General features: G+C 33.1%; 2 protein-coding genes across 2 annotated transcripts; both read right to left on the bottom strand.

Annotated features, from left to right (window-relative positions):
- Positions 1-98: 98 nt before the first annotated feature.
- On the bottom strand, positions 99-3370 carry LOC115959935 (disease resistance protein RRS1-like). Its single transcript, XM_031078611.1, has 4 exons — positions 2411-3370; positions 1835-2110; positions 1629-1734; positions 99-664 (listed from the first exon to the last, which is right to left on the bottom strand). Exons 1-4 carry the CDS (start codon positions 3368-3370, stop codon positions 99-101), a joined length of 1908 nt encoding a protein of 635 aa, XP_030934471.1.
- Positions 3371-5578: 2208 nt separating this feature from the next.
- Positions 5579-6197, bottom strand: LOC115959930 (toll/interleukin-1 receptor-like protein). The gene is made up of 2 exons (XM_031078602.1): positions 6113-6197; positions 5579-6048 (listed from the first exon to the last, which is right to left on the bottom strand). The coding sequence occupies exons 1-2, from the start codon at positions 6195-6197 to the stop codon at positions 5579-5581; spliced, it is 555 nt and encodes a 184-aa protein (XP_030934462.1).
- Between the last annotated feature and the right edge of the window lie 13135 nt (positions 6198-19332).

Below are 19332 nucleotides of genomic sequence, written 5' to 3'. Positions count from 1 at the left end.
CCATGGGTTTCTGTGTGCCTTTTAATCCTTTTTGGGTTTGATATATCATTAGAGCTTCCTTCTCCACTGAGTCCAGCCCCATCGTAATCATCACAACTTCATTTGGCTTTGTCACATTCCACTATCACAGCCAAGCTCTCATAAGGAGAGATGCTGCTGTTGCTATGCTGGGCCATTGTTCGATCAAGACCTTCTATGTCTTTATTGTATATCATATGGAACCCACATTTTTTTACCTCCTCGCCTGGACCTCCAGTTTCAATTTTAATTCCAATCTGAGTGAATCCATTCTCATCACCTTCGGACAATAATTTATTTGATTTCTCGTCAAAGAATTGAGGAGTCACATAGAGTAGCCAAAGGTGATCTGGTAAAACCTTAGGAAGTAAGCTACTGCCTAGTGCAGGAGACATTCTTTTTCCATTGGCTGTCAATGGACAGTAAAGGGGAATTAAGCAACTGATTTGGTGATCAACATCATGCGAACAAAACACAATGCAAACAACAATTCCCATCCACTCATTATACAAATGAGAAGGTTGTTTTATATTCACTTCAACCCCTATGCTTTGGTGCCTGAACCACTCTGGAATTTCACTTCCTGGAATAACAATCTCATATTTCTCAGTGGGAGAGAGAGAGATCTTAAGGGACTTTTTTATCCCTGAGATAAACCAATCTATGCAACTTTGATTGCCAGCCAATTAAAAGCAATTATGAAGAGTGAGCGATGGTTCCAATGAATCACTTGATTTTAATTGATCTGGTGACATTTCTAGTGAAATACAACCTTCGGCATAAATGGATTCAATATTCAATGGAAGCTTTGGCAACGATTGAAGACTTGTGCAATTATCCAACACCATCCATTTCAATTTCGAAAGTCAAATGATGCTTTTCGGAAGGCAAACAAAATCATTTCCACTTAGATCCAAAAGTTCTAAAGAGAATAAGGAACCAATATCATTGGATATTGCCTTGAGATTGCAGTCACTCAAATTTAAGCCAATCAAAGAACACGCACCTAATAGAGAAGAGAATAGCAAGTCCATGTGATCAGGACTTCTTGGCATTGAATAAAAAGGGAGGAGTTTATTCCACAATTTATTAGACAATGATGATGATAACCCCTTACATTCATTGAAAGACAGTGTTTTAAGATTCTTTAAGAGACCAATGGAAGAAGGGACCTTTCTTATAGCAGTTCTGCTCGCATACAACCGCTCTAGACTTTTGACATTCCCTAGGTTCTCTGGCAGTCTATCCAATTTTGAGCATCCGTAAAGATCGACTAATCTAACCAACTTCAAATTACAAATGGTGCTAGGTAAATACACAAGATTTTTGCAATCCCATAAACTCAATGAATCAAGATTAGTCAAATGAGCGATTGATGTGGGTAGTTTTGTAATTGCAGTACCACCCAAGAGAAGTGTGTACACATTTCATGTTTCTCCCGAATTCTGGAATTTGTTTTATTTTTAAGCATTTGGAAAGATTAAGATATGTAAGACACTCCATTTCAAACTTGCTTGGAAGGCTTGTGAGGTTCTTGCATCCTTCTAAATTAAGAATAGTAAGTAATCTATGAATTCCAATTGATGGGTGAATCGTACGTAAATTTATACAATCTTCAAGAACCAATGTCATAAGATTTGGGACTTTAATGATGTCTGGGGTTCCAATAAGTTTTTGAGATTTCGTCAACTTGATACATTTCAACATCTCAAAACTCTGTTGAAAGGCAACCAAAAAGAAGTGTAAAAACATTAGCTTCAAATCTTCAACAAACAAACTTAATAAATAAAAAATTGTATAAGGGTACCTAAATTACCCTTGTTCCTTTCCAAAGTCGTTCAATGTGGCTACAACACATGCAAAGTTCAACAAGCTCATTTGATTGGAAACTTGATGGCAACGATTTCGAAGGGTACCCCTTCCAATCAAGAAATCTTAAGCTATTGGGAAGATGTTTGAGATCATTCGTAAGATGAACGCCACAAATTTTTAGCAATTTTAGATATTGCAGCTTTGAAAAGGCTTCAGGATTCCAATCTACCTTTTCTGGTACATAAAACTCTAGTACTATGCCTTGAACTGCCTCTGTTCCCTAATAATAAGAATAAGAGAGATTTGTATAAAATGTGTTATTACTAGATTATTATAATTTAAACTCCATTATTCTTTTAAAAAAAAGATATGTTGAATAATATGATAAGATATATGCTTAGTTTCTCTCATATCCTTTACTATAGTTTTTGTCTGCACAAACAAAGGGGATTAGTGAATTGCAAAATGTAGAATTACCAAACTTACTCTATATTAAACTTTGTTAAATAATATAAAAGAGTATACACTTGTTAAATAATATAAAAGAGTATACACTCAAGTTTTGAAAGTAATCTCTTACCTTATTAATTGTGAGTACATTGTTAATGTCCCAAAATGACCATAGTCTGCTACGCTTTCCAGGCTCTTTAGGGCACTCTTGGTAAACTATATGCCTACCCATTTCTTGTAGTAAATCATGCATCCACAATCTATTGCCACGAACTTTTATGAGAGATTTCTCAACAAGAACCTCCATTCCAACATTAGGGGAAAGGTGAAGATAAGCTAGTATTTTTACTACATCATTTTTGATCTTATGATTAAAGAAACATGCAATGTGTAGGAATATTTCCTTCTCTGCCTCATCTAGTCCATTAAAACTTATTTTAAGTACTTCGAGAATTTCATTATTAGGAAATTCTTTAAGCTTATTTAATGTACTTTTCCATTTATCAATACTTCTACCAAACAAAAAAGAACCCAAAATCTCAATAGCTAAAGGAAGACCATTAGCATAATACACAATATCTTTGGATACCTCTATATAATCCTTGGGAGGATGGACCTTTTTAAAAGCTTTCAAACTCAAAAGATGAAGAGCTTCATTATAATTCAATCCTTCAACGTCAAATATTTCATCTACTTCAAGTATTTCTAGTAAATGTCTGTCCCTTGTTGTTATGATAACTCTACTACCTGAACCAAACCAAATACGCTTCTCAGCTAACTTATTTATTTGGTCTAATTGATTTACGTCATCAAGAACGAGAAGAATTCTTTTATGACGTAACCTATTCTTGATCACTGAAACTCCATGACAAACATCAAGTATACTCATACTTTCATTGAAAATTTGAAGAATAAATTGTTCTTGTAATCGCACTAGACCTTCTTTTTCATAAACTTCCCTAACATTAGCAAGAAAACAACAACCTTCAAATTTATTAGAAACCATATGAAAAACAACTCTAGCAAGAGTTGTTTTACCAATTCCCCCCATTTCCCAAACCCCTATAATACGAACATCATTTAATCCCATAGTCAAACATGACTTCAATTTCTCCGCTCGAGAAATTATTCCTACTTGGTCTTTGATATCTTTTGAGTATGCATAAGTCAATTTATGCCATAGCTCTCCCACAATGTTTTGAATAATTTTTTATTCTGGCCTGCAATTAACAGAGAACAGTATATTTTGAGTTCAAACCACAATAAATGGTCTGAAAAGAAAAGAAGTAGAAATCCAGTGTTTTATTATGTTAAGTGAATGGAAACTAATAAGTTAATTGGCTTAAGACAAAATAGAAAGAATCATGAACATGTATGTAGGTATGCTTATGGTTCAAAACAAGATTAATGATAAGGAAGAGTATTTTTAAATTATTTAAGAAAGAAATATGTCAAATAGGATTAATTACCTATTTGCCTTATTATTATTACAACTATCATTAAGCCCCTCCCTGCTATAAATGTAGTTATTTGTATAATATATGAGAATATTACATCCACAATATTTTCACAACACTTTTATAATAAATCAAGGGTAGTAAGTTGTTATTAGTTCTAAAATTCTAATTTAAATTCACAACTTAAATTACTTTTTTGCCCACTCGTAATAGCTAATAACAACCTATCACTTAAGATTTATTGTGAAAATATTGTGGACATAGCATTTCTCATAATATATTGGAGTGGAAGTTCAATAAAAATCCAAATCATTATATATATTAAATTGATGTGCAAATTTTTTTTAAAAATCAATTATGAATTGAAATTAGATTCTAAATGAACGATCCAATTTTGTTTAATTGTCCACTAATTTGATGCCAAGTTTCCTTTTAATTGCCCACTAATTTGATGCCAAGTTTCTCTATATTTTAAAGGGGTTTCAATTTGTGCCTTCTGTCATTCAATCTCTCATCTTGTATAAAATTTCTTTACATGTATTTTCATAAATGTAACTTACATAAAAATCATAGTAAAAGTATATTATATTTATATGTAAAACTTTGAATGCATAATACTTACAACCTATTCAAGACAAATTCTAAGTGCTTCTAAAACTACTTCTAACCCTTTTTATATGGATCCCATATGAATCCACTTCTAATCTATTTAAACTAATCCGGATTTTCTTTTAAAAACAAAAAACTTATTATTGTTCGAACTATGAATTTTAATGAAAAAGGACATGATGCTCTAAAACTTGGTTATTCATATATTATTTTTAAAATGAACACTTGAAAAAAAATTAATCACAATAAAAAAAATTAAGTTAAAAAGTAACAATTTTTTTTTTCATTTTTTATTTTATAAAATAAAATAAACAAGAATAAAAAATTTGCCAGTTTTACCAAATAATATTCTTAAAAGGATATTTTAAGAGTTGATAAAATATAGGAATGACCATCATAATATTAAATTTATGTAAAAATTATGATAAACATCTAATTATATTTGTTGCAAATGTATCTATGCTAAGGTTACAAGCTAATTAGATTCTAATGACACTTTAAGTTTGTGCCAAATATCATATCAATTAGATTTCACATATTCTAATTTTGTGTGAATTCCCTCTGATCTAAACTACTTATAGTATATTTAGAACTATGTCAAGCTGAATTAAAATCACTTCTACTCATTCTACTTGATGCCTGGTAAAAACTAGTACGTACTTATTTTAACCATTTAAAGTTTTCTAAAAAAAAAAAAAAAAAAAAAAAAAACCTATTGTATCTATTAAAAAAAATATCATTAATTTAATTATAAATTTCTATGAATTTTTTTACTATATTCTAAAAAATTGTCTTTACCTTTTCATTACCTCTTCATAATAAATCAACTTTCACAGCTAACATGAAAAGTATAAATAGTTACACAAAAATAACAAAAATTTGGTTAAGAAATATTAATTAAGTATAAGAATAATTCAGCAAACAATATGTTCTTTTAAACTAAAATAGGGCAATTAATAATAAATAATTTACATCTCTAGCAAATGTTATCAACTCTAGAAAGTAATATTATTAAAATAGATAAGAACCTCTAATATGTATCTAATTAAGTTTATCATTAAATGCGAATGTACTTATAAAATAAGTTAAAAGATAGTAAACAAATTGATTTGAAGCTCTTTTTCCAATAAAATTTTATTTCACTACTTTAAATGGAATTAAGTATGATTTGATTTCAAATCTCTTCTTCAATCTTAAAAAAAAAAAAAAAAAAAAAAAAATGTTAAATTAAATTACCCATCTTGCAAATGCCACCCTGAGAGATTGGCCACTTCTCTTAAAGTAGCTCTCCATTTCTGCTCCTTCTTTTTGTTCTCCTTTTTGTGTTTAACAAAAGCTTCTGCAAAAGTTCCTGTCCGCTTTCGAACATCTGATGGATCCACTTTATAAAAAATAGGTAGAATTGTCATTCCAGTCTCTTTCATGCATTTAATGATCTTTGCAAGTTCATCTAGGCACCATATTGAAGATGCATAGTTTCTTGAGAGAATGACAATAGCAAATCTCGATTCTTCTATTGCTTTCAAGAGCTTTGGTGAAATTGATTTTCCTCTCTCAAGTTTTTCATCATCTCTAAAGGTAAAAATGCCTTTTTGTTTCAAAGCAAAATATAAATGGTCAGTAAAACCACCACCGGCCTGTTGGCCCAAGTGGTACCCGGTCTCTTTAGTGACCTTCAGCTCAGGGGATCGAGCCCCTGTACCTGCATAAACAATTACCTAGGAAAAAAAAAAAATGGTCAGTAAAACCATTGCGGGTATCCTCACCTCTAAAACTGAGGAATACATCATATGTCCAGCAAGGTGTGAAAGAAGAAGATGATGAGGCTCTTTCATTGCCCATAGAAGCCATTGAAAATATTCTGATAAACCGTGAACCACAATTTATTAGATAACAAAGTACATTCAATTAAAATTGAACAAAAAATTAGAAGGAAAATAAATAAAAGATATGGATTCAAGAAAAGTGAGAACTTAGGATTAGGTGAATCACAAGGATTATAAAGCTCTAAAACTTCTTGAAACAACGCCACCGGATATCTGATACTAGAAGAAATTGTAAACTTTTATATATATAAATATATATAAATATAAATATATATATATATATATATATATATTTATATATTCTTTTTTTATTCTTAGGCAATGTCCTATCTATTGTGCTTTTTGACCAATTTAAGTTCTATTCATATTGCTTTCATTCTATATGTTCAGAATTCAGATACTGTTATGATGTGATATCCATTGTGCATGATTTTTTTTTTTTTTTAATCTTTTTGATATGCCATTATGATGTGATTAGCCTATGCAATGGTCGTTTGTACGCACATTATAAAAGGGGGAAAGTTCGTCTCATTTTCAAATAATTCTTTTTTATTTATTTTTTTAGATGTGACAAAATTTAAGCATATTGCTCTTTATATGCTGAAATTGCTGGAATTAAATCTGAAATCCTCCAATTGAAACAATTGGTTCTATTACCTAAGCGCTAAACTTAGCCTTCTTAGGCTGTAAACGAGCTGAGCAAAACCAAGTATTAAAAGTTAAGGCTTGTTTATTGAATTTTATTTTGAACACAAGCTGAGCTTACTCATGACTCACAAGCTACTTGATCAACTTTTTTTTTTTTTTCCTATTTATAGTAAAATCAAGACTAAAATGTTTTACCCTTCACAAATCTATGATTTTTTTTTTATTTTTTATTACAAATGGATTGTTTATATTGTGAATAAAAATAATAATTTTATATCATATGAACTATTTTGCCGACTTATATAACCTAATTTCAAGCCTATATAAATATATTTTTAAACATGTATACATATAAATGTATAGAATTATATATAATTAATTTGAACCCTATTCACAAACACATTATTATGTTTGAACTTGACCTGTTTAATAATCGAGTCTAAAATTGGGTTTGAGTTTAACTTATTTACTAAACAAATGAACATAAACAAGCTCATAAACAGCTTGGTTTATTTATTGACATACCCCTAGAGCTTTACTTGTCTTCTTTTAGAGTAGTGGTCGATTTTTAGATGGCAGTACTAAACTACTAATCTGTATCGTCTACCGTGAAGTACTTGTAAATATATTGATTTTTGTGTTGACCTTGACCCATTTTTTCAAACATGTGAGAGTGAGACATATTCATGTTTGGATTTCAACGAATCAAAATCTTTCCGTGGTGGTGGTGGGATGAATATTCATTGGGTATTTGGGTTTTTCATTTTTCATTTATATTCGTAAGATTTTGATTCCTAAGTCCTAACACGTACCAATCCTCAAACCCCACCATCAAGTCCAAATCACAAAACTCACTGACCCACAGACCAAAGCCCACATAAACCCAGCACAGACCCTCAGGCCTCAACCCCACCATCTGTTTCAAAAGTATAGCACAATTCATACAAAAGGTACATGCCATTAAAATTTTAAAACTGAAAAAAAAAAAATTAGAAGGAAAATAAATTAGAGAAGAGGAAAAACAATTTGTTGTGGATATATTTTATTTCAAGGAGAGAAAAATATAAGACATGGACGTGTGCAAGAAAAGTAATAACTTACGGATTTGGAGAATTGCAGCAATTGGTTGTTGTAAAGCTCTAAAACCTTTTGAAACAACGCTTTAATTTGGATACAGTTCTAACTAATAGAGCAACTTCTTAATTTGTACTGTTTGTCTTTGTGCTTAGGCAATGCTCTCAAATATGATTCCAACACCTTTTCTTTTATCCCTACCACTGTACTACACGGACTAGTTATTATTCTTGAATGCATTTACTCTTGACTTTGACTTTTGCTTTCTTCAAACCTGTCAATTAGTATGGACTAAAACGTGTCACATGAGCTTTCTTTGATTGCCCGGCACTTATTTTTTCAATTTTAGACCTAATAATTCATTTGTCACAAAAATTACAAAATTAGATAAGACATGCAAATTTTATTCTAATTGAAATCCAATTTATAATATAATTGGATTTAGACTATTCTATTTTTACACCTAATAATTTACTAGATACAAAAATTTAAAAGTTAGATAGAATACATAGTACAAAATTGGACTCCAATTTAAAATTTAATTGGACTTTTTCTAAACTTTGGCTTTAACTATATGTGTGTGTGTGTATATATATATATATATATATAAAACGCTTTTCATAATTTTCATAACATAAAATCTCTAGAAATCACTAAAATGAAAATCAAAATATTATCAGACTTTGAAACTTATATATATTGAGATTTGTGAAGGTGAAATTTTAAAAAATCAAACTGTTGAACAATTAGACTCTTTTCATAATGCTTTTATGCGATTATATGCTTGACAATATCTATATATCTATATAAAAAAAGGGGAGTTTCGGTGGTTTGTTTTGCACATAGATGGTGGTTTTATAAAGTCTTCTGGTTTTGTTATAGACAAAATTATGGAGAAATTGGGGTTTCACTCAAGATGGAGAAGATTAATGATGCAATGCATTTCTTCAGTCACTTATGCTGTCCGTATTAATGGTAAACCTAGCGGTCACATCATCCCCACTAGAGGGCTTCGTCAAGGTGACCCGCTTTCTCCTTACTTATTTCTGCTATGTGCTGAAGGTCTTTCTGCACTAATCAAAAAAGCCACAGCTGATGGTTTGTTGGAAGGCATATCTGTGAGTAGGGGAGGTCCTTGCCTGTCTCATCTATTTTTTGCAGATGATAGTTTAATTTTTTGCAAAGCCACTATTGAGGAGTGTGATGTCTTACAAAGGATACTGAGCACGTATGAGAAAGCGTCTGGCCAACAGTTGAACCGATCCAAAACTTCTCTGTTTTTTAGCCCTAACACAGCTAAGGAGATCCAGGATGAGATAAGAATTCGGTTTGGTGCTCAAGTGATCCATCAGCATGAGAAGTACTTGGGTCTTCCATCTTTGGTGGGAAGGAATAAGAAGAATACTTTCAAGGAAGTGAAAGCAAAATTGGCTAAGAAATTGGCCGGTTGGAAGGAAAAATTGTTGTCTAAAGCCGGTAAAGAAGTCCTGATTAAAGCTGTAGCCCAAGCTGTTCCAACGTACACTATGAGTTGCTTTAAAATTCCTGACTCTCTTTGTGATGAGATGACAAGCCTGATCAGGAATTTCTGGTAGGGGTAGTGCAAGGAGGAACGGAAAATGGCATGGATTAGTTGGGAGAAACTTTGTGCTCCTAAGGCCTGTGGAGGTATGGGTTTCAAGCAATTAAAACAATTTAATCTGGCTATGCTAGCAAAACAAGGTTGGAGGCTCCAAACCGGGACTGATTCTCTATTGTATAGAGTTTTTAAGTCCAAATATTTTCCTAATTGTGAGTTTGTTGATGCTAGTCTAGGTAGAAATCCTTCTTTTGCATGGAGGAGTATAATGGCTGCCCAAGATATAGTTCAAAAAGGCAGACGGTGGCAAGTTGGTAATGGTCGTAACATAATGATTTGGAAGGATAAATGGTTGCCCTCTCCCTCTACTTATGAAGTTGTCTCCCCGGTAAACTACATACCCGAGGATTCTAGAGTTGCAGAACTGATTGATGAAGAGAAGGGTGCTTGGAAAACAGATTTGGTGAGTAACATTTTCTTTCCTCATGAAGCGGATTTGATCTGTGGTATTGCTTTGTGTGCCAATCTGCAAGAAGACAAGCAGGTATGGGCGCTGACAAACAATGGTCTTTTTAGCGTCCGTAGTGCTTATAAACTTGCTATGGAGATGAGACCAGATGCACAGGTGGGATCCGGGTCTGATGGAAGTCATTTGAGGAGGTTCTGGCGGTCTATTTGGCGCTGCAATATCCCACACAAGATCCGTCATTTTGCTTGGAGAGCCTGCAAAGATGTGTTGCCCACGAAAGAGAACCTAGTCAGACGGAAAGTACTCTCAGACAGCTGTTGTGATGAGTGTAAATTGGCTGAAGAAACATCGGGCCACCTCTTTTGGAGTTGTCCAAGAGCCCGTGAAATTTGGTGTTTGTCTGCTCTGTTTCAGGAATCTCGGATCCAGCATTTTGGTTCGTTCATGGACATGTTATGGTATGTGGTTATGGTGGCCCAGTGGGAGCACAGCGAAGTGGAGATGTTGATCGTGGTGGCTTGGGCGCTATGGTCAAATAGGAATGAGTGCAGGAATGGAGGGGCGAAGAAATCATGTCAGGCATTGCTGCAAGGGGCGGTGGAGTATTTAGATGCTTACCAAGCATGTGTGACGGAGTTTGGAAGCTCGAAGCAACCACCAGCTGAACCGGTGAAATGGAAGCCTCCCTCTCTGAACCGATACAAAATTAACGTGGACGGTGCTGTGTTCATGGAGCAACGCATGGCAGGTGTGGGGATCTTGATTAGGGACGCTGAGGGTCAACTGATCGGGGCATGTAGCAGGAAGCTTGAAGTTCCTTTGGGGGCCATTGAAGCTGAAGCTAAGGCCGTGGAGTTGGGTCTTATGTTTGCAAGGGATTTGTCCATTCAAGATTTCACTCTTGAAAGTGACTCGTTGACGTTGATTAATGCACTTCAGGACCTGTCTCCTCCTCCATCATCAGTAGCAGCGCTGGTCTTCAGTTCAGTTGCCATGTCCCATTCTTTCAGACGGGTAGATTTTTCACATGTTGGTCGTAATGGCAATAGGCCAGCCCACTTACTTGCAAAACATGCTTTAGGCATTGCAGACTTGTCTGTTTGGGTTGAAGAGATTCCTTGTTTTCTTGAACAAGCTCTCAACCATGATGTAGTTGTTATCTCTGTTGATTAATAAAGTTTTTGAAGTATTTTCCATCAAAAAAAAAAAAAAAAATACCACTGACAAAAGATAGGCTATGAAGTCACTGTTTTACCCCTAAAAGCATTTATAAGTTAAAGAAAGTTAAGGGTGTTTTTGGTCTTTTTAATTGGTACTTTCTTTGAAATTACTCTATTACGGTATTACCCCTAGAGATATGGATAGGCTAAAAATTGTAAGGATCTTATAGTCTTTTTGTTTTTTTTTTTTTTCTGGGGAGAAGCTTGTCTTTTTGTTCTCAAGTATATTAGTTATCTACCCAGTGAACACTCCTAGCAAGTTTTGGCATCTAGCAGAAATTTGGGGAATGCTTTTACGTGCTCACTTGTCACTAATTAAAGTAGAGAGAGGATGGATATGGGAGCAGAAAATATGAGTCGAAACTTGAAAACGTTTACTTCAGTTCTATCAAAATTGATATATCTGTTATGTTTGTTTTTGTTACTTTTTCTTGGTGGAATTTTATAGCCTTTTTTACTCTAAAGGAAACTTTTTGGAGTTTATTACTTATAAAAAAAATAACATTTAGTAATTAATAAATTAAAATAGTTTTGTTGAAACAATGTCTAATATTCATTTTCATTTTTCTATATCCCCAAATAATAATGCCTAATATTAAAGCCAATCGTGATAGAAAAGAATCGTAATGTTGCTTATATAAGCCTCTATGATTTTTGAAGCCTTCTATCTCTTCATTCATTTATTTTCACTTAAAACAAGTAAGAAGGGGTTCGAATCCAAGTTTTCCACGTGAAGAGAACCGATCAATTGTATTGAATTGCAAGGCTCTCTCTTTTTTTCTTTTGGATAGGAGAGTTAAATAACTCTTGTCCTTTCTTTGTTTTCAAAATGTCTCTCGTGCAAGGTGCGGGTTCAAAACTAGTGTTTGTTAAGTTGGTCACTTTGGTTTGGTGGACCAGGCATTAAACAAATGACACAACCCCTTACTAATTAGCTGTACTATCAATTGAACAAGAACAATGAGTGCTAGAATTAACTCCGAAGTCCTGCAATTGAAACAATTGGTTCTATGTTTGTAAGTGTGGATTGCTAATTTGCATCTTCTAGGGAGGAATGTTTGTAAGTGTATTTTGCCATATAATGGCCCATCATTAACAAAGAGAGACATAACATTTTCTGTTGAGATTGCTCCTACCATATATTGGAGTCATTAAATTCTTTTCAATATATGTTTGTATACTAAGGTTATATTAAATTTTTACAATAGTGAGTTTTTAGGGGGCCATAGGATTTTTTTTTTTTTTAATTAATTTGGGGAATGGGGACAATTGGTGTAGCTTCATGGTTATCTGCTAAAAGTATGAAGCGTATTCTACATTGGGCCACTTCCAGTTTCAGGGGAAATTATCTCATGGAGCCAAGTAAATTCTATGCACTTTCTCGTTTTGATTATTGTGTTGACCATGACCCATTTTTCGGAAAGATGGTACTAGGTCAACTGCTTCGTTGGTCTTCAAGCCTAGCCCACTTTCCATGTTCTTGGAAAGAGTACACTAGGACATAACTCCTGCCTTGAAGTTTTGTTTGATATTACTTTCTTTAAAGTAGACATCATTATAATCTGGACTGCATGATTGTTTTTAGAGGAAATGGATGACCAATAATGCATTAACTTTCACTAAAAATTCAATCTGCTTTCTATGTTTATTCTTGACATTATAGTGTTTAGTCATGGTCCACTTTCTACTTGTTTTTTACTTTAATGTTTAACCTAATGGTGATTTTAGCCTTTCAGTTCCCACACTTTTGAAAAGAGGAAAATAAGACGGACAAATTAACCTAATGGTGACTAATATTCAAGGCCGGCCCAAGGCCTAGGCCTAAGGCCTCACAACAAAATAAAAAAATTACCTATTAAAAAAAAGCCTCATCTCCCTTTCTAAAATACCCAAAATTTTATAAAAATCTAATATTTTTTAAATAATTGATAATTTTTTTTAAGAGTGATGCTAAAATTATCACAAATTTCACTATAGGTTTAATTGACATATCACCAATCATATAAAAAAGTAATTCAAATACAAATAAATTAAGTTGTTGAAATTTATCAATTACAGTTATTATCACGTTATATTGTGAACATTTTGTAATATCTTTAGTATTTTTTTTTTTTTTTTCATTTCTAACAAGGCTTCCAAAATAGGAGACCAATAGAAATTTAAACCAATTGAAACCCAAAAATGTTTCAAAAAGATGCTACAAATGTGATAGATCTTCAATGATGACTAATTTCCTCCAATACTTTGAGACCTTACTTTTTGTAAATTAATCTCCTACAAAGCCACATACCAAATAATATCTATCTATCTCTTCTTCTTGAAAAGAATATATAAAATTAAAATTTGTAATACAAATGAACTTAACTATGCATAGTCATATATCCAAATTAAAGTAAGTTTCTTTTTTTAAAAAAATAATATTTTTTTAAGTTCTCTTTGTTTAAATTTATGGTTCAACTATAATATTCGATCCTCTATATGAAATTAACCTTAGTTTAGTTAGTATTATTCATTAATTTCTGTATTTACATCAAATTAGTCTTAATTTAATTAGTATTATATAATTTTATTTAATTAATGTTTACATATAAAAATGGCCCATATAAAATTTTCGTCTTAGGCCCCAAATTTTCTTGGGCCGGCCCTGCTAATATTCATCAACTTGTTAAACAACATTACCTAGGACATGACTATGAGCTGGTAAGGAAAATTGTGTTACAACTTAGTTTCTTTAGAGTTAAATTTTTCATGTTATATGTAATTTTCATCTTCATATGTACAATTATCTTTTAAATTTATAATAGAAGACAAATAGCATCTTAAAGTTACATTGTTACAACGTGACCTGTAGCATCTCAATAAGATAAATTGTTTTCGCATTGAATAACTGCACATATACAACTACTATCTTAGTATATTACGATACTCTACCACTATTTATGTTTCCGAACCTTGAATTGAAATTCACCTTGCAATTTTCTTCTCCTTCTTAGTGTTCTCACTTATTGAATGTCACAGTAAACAAAGTAAAACGAAAAAGGCGTGCAAAATAAAGAGAGAGAAAACAACAAAATTTGATTTGAGGAAAAAAAAAATCACTCGATGACAATTGCAACCAGAGATATAACTAACATACTAGCTGTTGTAACTTTAACAGAATTAACAGAATTTACAAATAACGTGGAGCCAATGAGGCATTGACATCTGGCAAGGGCCAACAATGACAAAACAATGTTGCTTCGTAAAATAACAGTAGTAACTGAAGACAAAACGTCGTCGTGGCAATAAATAAGAAAAGCGGTGCCATTTAACTCAAAGAGCCATAAAATTCAAAACAGGAACTTCCGTGGTGGGCTTTTCATGTTTTAAAGAAGAATCATGAACAATTACTAGTACTACTCTACTAATTTTCTTGTTAAATTTAAGAATGGGCATTGGGTTTTGGAATCAAAGAGGTATAGTTAAGTGCAAGCATGCACACCCTCGATGAGGTCAACAACTCAATTGTTTAAATAAAGTAGGTGTGAAAGTGAGCAGTGAGAAAAGAGAGACAAAAAATTATTCAACTATGTTAAACAAAACGGAAGATGATTATGAGAGAATAAAATGTTAGCCAGGGCAAAGTTTGTCGTCATCAACATAAATAATAAGGAATTTCTCACTAAACAGCAAAATGTAATTTGAATATTCTGTGGATTTCTATTTTGTTCAAAAAACATTATTGATTTTGGTAGTGGATTTGAGGCATGATATAATAATACAAATTACAAAGGAACAAAAACAACACTAGAATAAAAATATACAAGATTAAGAGAGTGCACTATGTACTATCAAAGCTAATGTTCATTAAGAAGTAAGGAGCAATGGTTGCTAGAGATTGAGGCTCTACCAGAGAATGACTGTCCATTTGTCTGAACCCAAACATGTCAACTATTCTTAAACATCTGAATGTCCTTCATCAGCTCTGCCACCACCTCTTTGTTACTTCCATTACCTTGCACATTAATCAAACTTTTACAATACAAGACCATATTAGTGGCAGAGAAAGGCTCTTTCTTCACGGTTGTTTTGTTCTTATAAGTCCAAATATACCATGAGAGAGAGAGAGAGAGAGAGAGAGAGAGAGAGAGAAACATGATGAAAAGTACTTTAAGATCCCCAAATCTCCCTCTCTTTGTCCATCTCTTCAATAATGCCTGAATCAAATAAGGCTAAATGAAATCAGTTCTAATGTACTGATCAAACCAAACCAGATTTCTCTAGATGAAAAGGAAAAAATATAAAATATGGTCTTTCAGTATCTTTGACTCAAAGAACTAAGTCATTAGATGCCTTCTCAATTCTACCCTCACAATAAGAAAATTCAATTAAATTCTCCAAGGAACGATAATCATTTTACAAGGTAATTGTAACCTATAGAACTAGTTCGAAAGCTTTGGGTCTTCACTTATAGTTGTGCGAATAAGATTAATAAAAGGACCTACAAGTTGCCGCCCTTTTTTTTTTTTTTAATCACGTTTTTTGCGGTTGTAATTTGAAGGGTATATCGGTCTTTTTTTTAAAATATATATTAATAACAACATAATTTTAAGTTTTACTAAAATAATTTTAAAATAAATTAATCAAGAAATTTATATACATATATATGTGTGTGTGTGTGTGTGTGTGTGTGTGTGTGTGTGTGTGTGTGTGTGTGTTGAGGGAAGAAATTGATGCCTCTGAATGAAATGTTGGGAAACCAAACTAAGACTCAACTATGGGCTCTTGAGATGACACCCATAGGCTTTCGGTGTGATGACAAGCCTATCCAAGCAAGTACAAACAAGAATTGCACTTAACAAAATAGCAACAAAGGCCCAATAAAAAATACGTTACAATACTTAATTAGTATATTAGTGGTCCTATTTTGATAGTCCAAGGGAAAACGAATTTTCCAACGGTAAGAGTGAAGTTGTTCTTAAGTCCAAAAGGTAAATTGTCCAATAGTAGGGGTGGAATTACACGGTCCAACCATCAATAATTAGATAGATTTAGGCAAATTTTAGGTCCTTGTGTGTCTTATTCAAGAGGAATTTATTGTGCTTTCAGTCATTGTTACATCAATGTGAGGAAAAAGTTCAATTGTTACAAATACATCATACCTTTCAACAGTAAAGTAAAAAGTAAAAATTAAAGGCTCCATAGGAAGAAAAAATGGAAGATTAATTGGCATGGTGTGAAGGGAGAGAAAAATCACCAGCTCAGTGCAGCAAATTTTAAGCTAAGACTTTAGTGAGTGTAAATTTGTAAGGCATAAATAAGATGAATGTGGGCTGCTTTTGAGTTAGTGAGATGGGGTTGATGCTGAGACTAAAGTCTTTTATGGGTAGTGGGCTGTTTGTGGTTAGCTAGAAGAGACTTATGAGCTGTGGTAGTGTTAAGGGAGGAGAAGAATGTCTGGGATCAAATGGGTATGGGTTGAAGGTGATGGATGATGAGCTAGAAGAAAGTTGAAACACTAGTAAAAATGGCCAACGAATTTCAGAGTCTCAAAGGGGTGGCTTAGTTGGTTTTTTGGTTAGCTTCCATGTGCTTTTATAATGGAGTTTTCAGAGAAGCATTTATTGACAAAGCTCCAAAAAACGTGTGACCACTCAGAGATGATGAATCAGAGTTAAGCTTCCTTGGGATTCTTGCTCAGAAGTAGGAAAATCCATTTAGAGGGTTGCTTTGCTTTTTTGGGTAATGATGGGATTTTAGAGCTTTTTGCATTGAATGCCAGGATTCTTGGGGCTGAGTTTGATTATTGTGATTTGAGGCGTGTATAATGAGTGAATCCTAATGTTGCAACTGAGATTCAGACCCTTGAGAAGTAAGATTTAACACCCCAAGCCATGTGTCAAGTTCTAGTCTACTTCAAGGGAGTTTCGTTGGAGATCCCTTTATGCCCTCCAAACCACATGTTCCCAATTTTCTCTCTTTAGGATTCATGGGCTTGGCACATGAATCACGTTTTAAATATTTTTAACATCAATTTGTTGGAGTTTGAACAATTTGGTTTCAGCTCCCCTTCCGCTGGAGGTGTAGTTTTGGGGAAGATGATAGAGTTCATCATTCTTTAGGCTTCAGCTGATGTGACAGCCCTTGGACATTGTTCATGTCAGGTGAGGGGTGACAAAAAATTGAGGGGACAGCTTTTAGTCCATTCTCAAAGGTTTGGTTATCTTGATTGAGTCCCTAGTTGCTCTTTTTGGTTAGGACTGAACAAGGGTTGTTCTCTTTTGCCTTCTGCTGGTGTTTCTTGCTCACATTGGCTGAGTTGTGTGCGCATATTGTCATGGGTTTTTATTCCTCATGGAATTTTATTAGTAAACATTTTTTTGGGTTTCTTCATAAATACTTGCAATGGGCCTTTCTTGCTACAATAGCATGGTATTTTTTCTTTGCCAAGCGTTGGTAATCTTGGGCTCTTTTCTTTTTGATAAAGTAGTGTTAATGAAAATTGGGCTTTGATGTTGCCAATGAGAATTAGGTTTTGAATGAATCGCCATGGGTTTGAATCATGGGCTTCGATTTTCGATTATGGATTTTGAATTCCATTGATAAAATTTGTTTTGCCATGGATTTGAATTATGGGTTTTTCAAATATTGGTATGCGTAAGTATCGTTGGATTTTAAATATAATAAGGTGTATGTATTTGAAAGTGGATAGGTGGCACTTAAATAAAATTAGATGTGATAAAAAAAAGTACCCTAACAATATGTATATTTAAGCCCAACTTGAATTAAAAAATAACAAATAAATAAATAATTTATTGTGGACCTATGTATTATCAGAGAGAACCAAACCAAAACTGATCGATATATATATATATATATATATATATATATATATATATATATATAGCTAAAGCACATTAAATGTTGCCTTAAGCACGTGTGTTTTTCAAGCTCCTGTCTCAGGTTCCACCCTTCAAAACAGCTTTTCTTTTTTTTTTTCTTTTTTTCCCTATTATCAAACGACGTCGTTTTGAATTTATATAAAACTAAACATCTAAATCTAAAACCGTAGCATCTCTTTCTCATTCAGCCGCCCCGTCCTCTCTCTCCCTCTCTCTTTCCAAGTGAAGTGTACGACATAGAATGGGACTTGATCATGGTGGATGCACCTACAGGGTACCATGATAATGCCCCAGGAAGAATGAGTGCTATATACACAGCTGGATTGATGGCTAGGAATAGAGAGGAGGGTGAGACTGATGTGTTTGTGCATGATGTTGATAGAGTACTTGTGGAGGACAAGTTCTCTAAGGCTTTTCTTTGTGATGGGTATTCCGTATTTGACAGAACAAGAAGGAAGAATAAGGCACTTCACCATCCCAAGTCACAGGGCTCGCCTTGGTAGACCCTTTTGTCCATAGAGGTTTAATTCTCTCTGTCCTTTTTTTTTACTACAATTCTTGTTTTGTCATAGATTTATTATTTACTTGAGAGAATTGGAGCTGGGATTTTCCTTTCATATATATATATTTTCAGTTGTTACAAATTTTTATTGGATGAATTATACTACTGAGAATTACTAAATAAACATAATGTAGGGTGACCATCTTTGGTCCTTAATACTAGCAATTTGGGCAGAAAAAGTTTACTATCCAACTAATTGCATTGCTGGGAAGTGGGAATTGTGTCTCCTTGTTCAATGTAGTAGTTATAACTTATCTATAGGGGTTAGTAGATCCACCACAGTTCTATGCACATGAAACTTCAAAAGATGGCAACTGATGATGGGGTCCTAATTAAATTCAAAAGTTGCTATATGAAAGAGAAACCAGAAGGCATTCCCAATTAAAACTGTTCTACCAATGGATAAATTATCATTTTTTTATGTGCATAACCTTATGTTTGGATGGGGAATTGATGAGAACATAGAATAGGAGTAGGAAAAAGTGATCAGAATATAGTTCCCCTGCTTTTCAATAAGAGATACAATGTGTTGTACTATAAAAACAACAGTGAGTTTTTATTTTTTAAATTCAATTGTTACTAAAAAGTGGTGTATGAGGATTTCAAATTCTGGTTCTCCCAAATAAGATTAGACAATGCAATTTTATTTTTTCACACACAATTGAGTTATAAAGTTCTTAACAAAACAATAATAAGAATGTTAAAAAAAAAAAGAAAAAAAAGAAAG

This window comes from Quercus lobata, chromosome 9 (assembly GCF_001633185.2).
Source record: "Quercus lobata isolate SW786 chromosome 9, ValleyOak3.0 Primary Assembly, whole genome shotgun sequence".
Taxonomy (NCBI): Eukaryota; Viridiplantae; Streptophyta; class Magnoliopsida; order Fagales; family Fagaceae; genus Quercus; species Quercus lobata.
Note: the sequence above shows the minus strand (reverse complement) of the source record. Positions and strands in the feature narration are given on the sequence as shown.

Coding starts and splice junctions, on each gene's coding strand:
- LOC115959935 (XM_031078611.1), bottom strand. CDS start 3,370: ATGGGATTAAATGATGTTCGTATTATAGGGGTTTGGGAAATGGGGGGA. Junction 1,735..1,834: donor GACTTTGGAAAGGAACAAGG/GTAATTTAGGTA, acceptor GCCTTTCAACAG/AGTTTTGAGATGTTGAAATG. Junction 665..1,628: donor GACATTGGTTCTTGAAGATT/GTATAAATTTAC, acceptor GGTTTATCTCAG/GGATAAAAAAGTCCCTTAAG.
- LOC115959930 (XM_031078602.1), bottom strand. CDS start 6,197: ATGGCTTCTATGGGCAATGAAAGAGCCTCATCATCTTCTTCTTTCACA. Junction 6,049..6,112: donor TGTATTCCTCAGTTTTAGAG/GTGAGGATACCC, acceptor TTGTTTATGCAG/GTACAGGGGCTCGATCCCCT.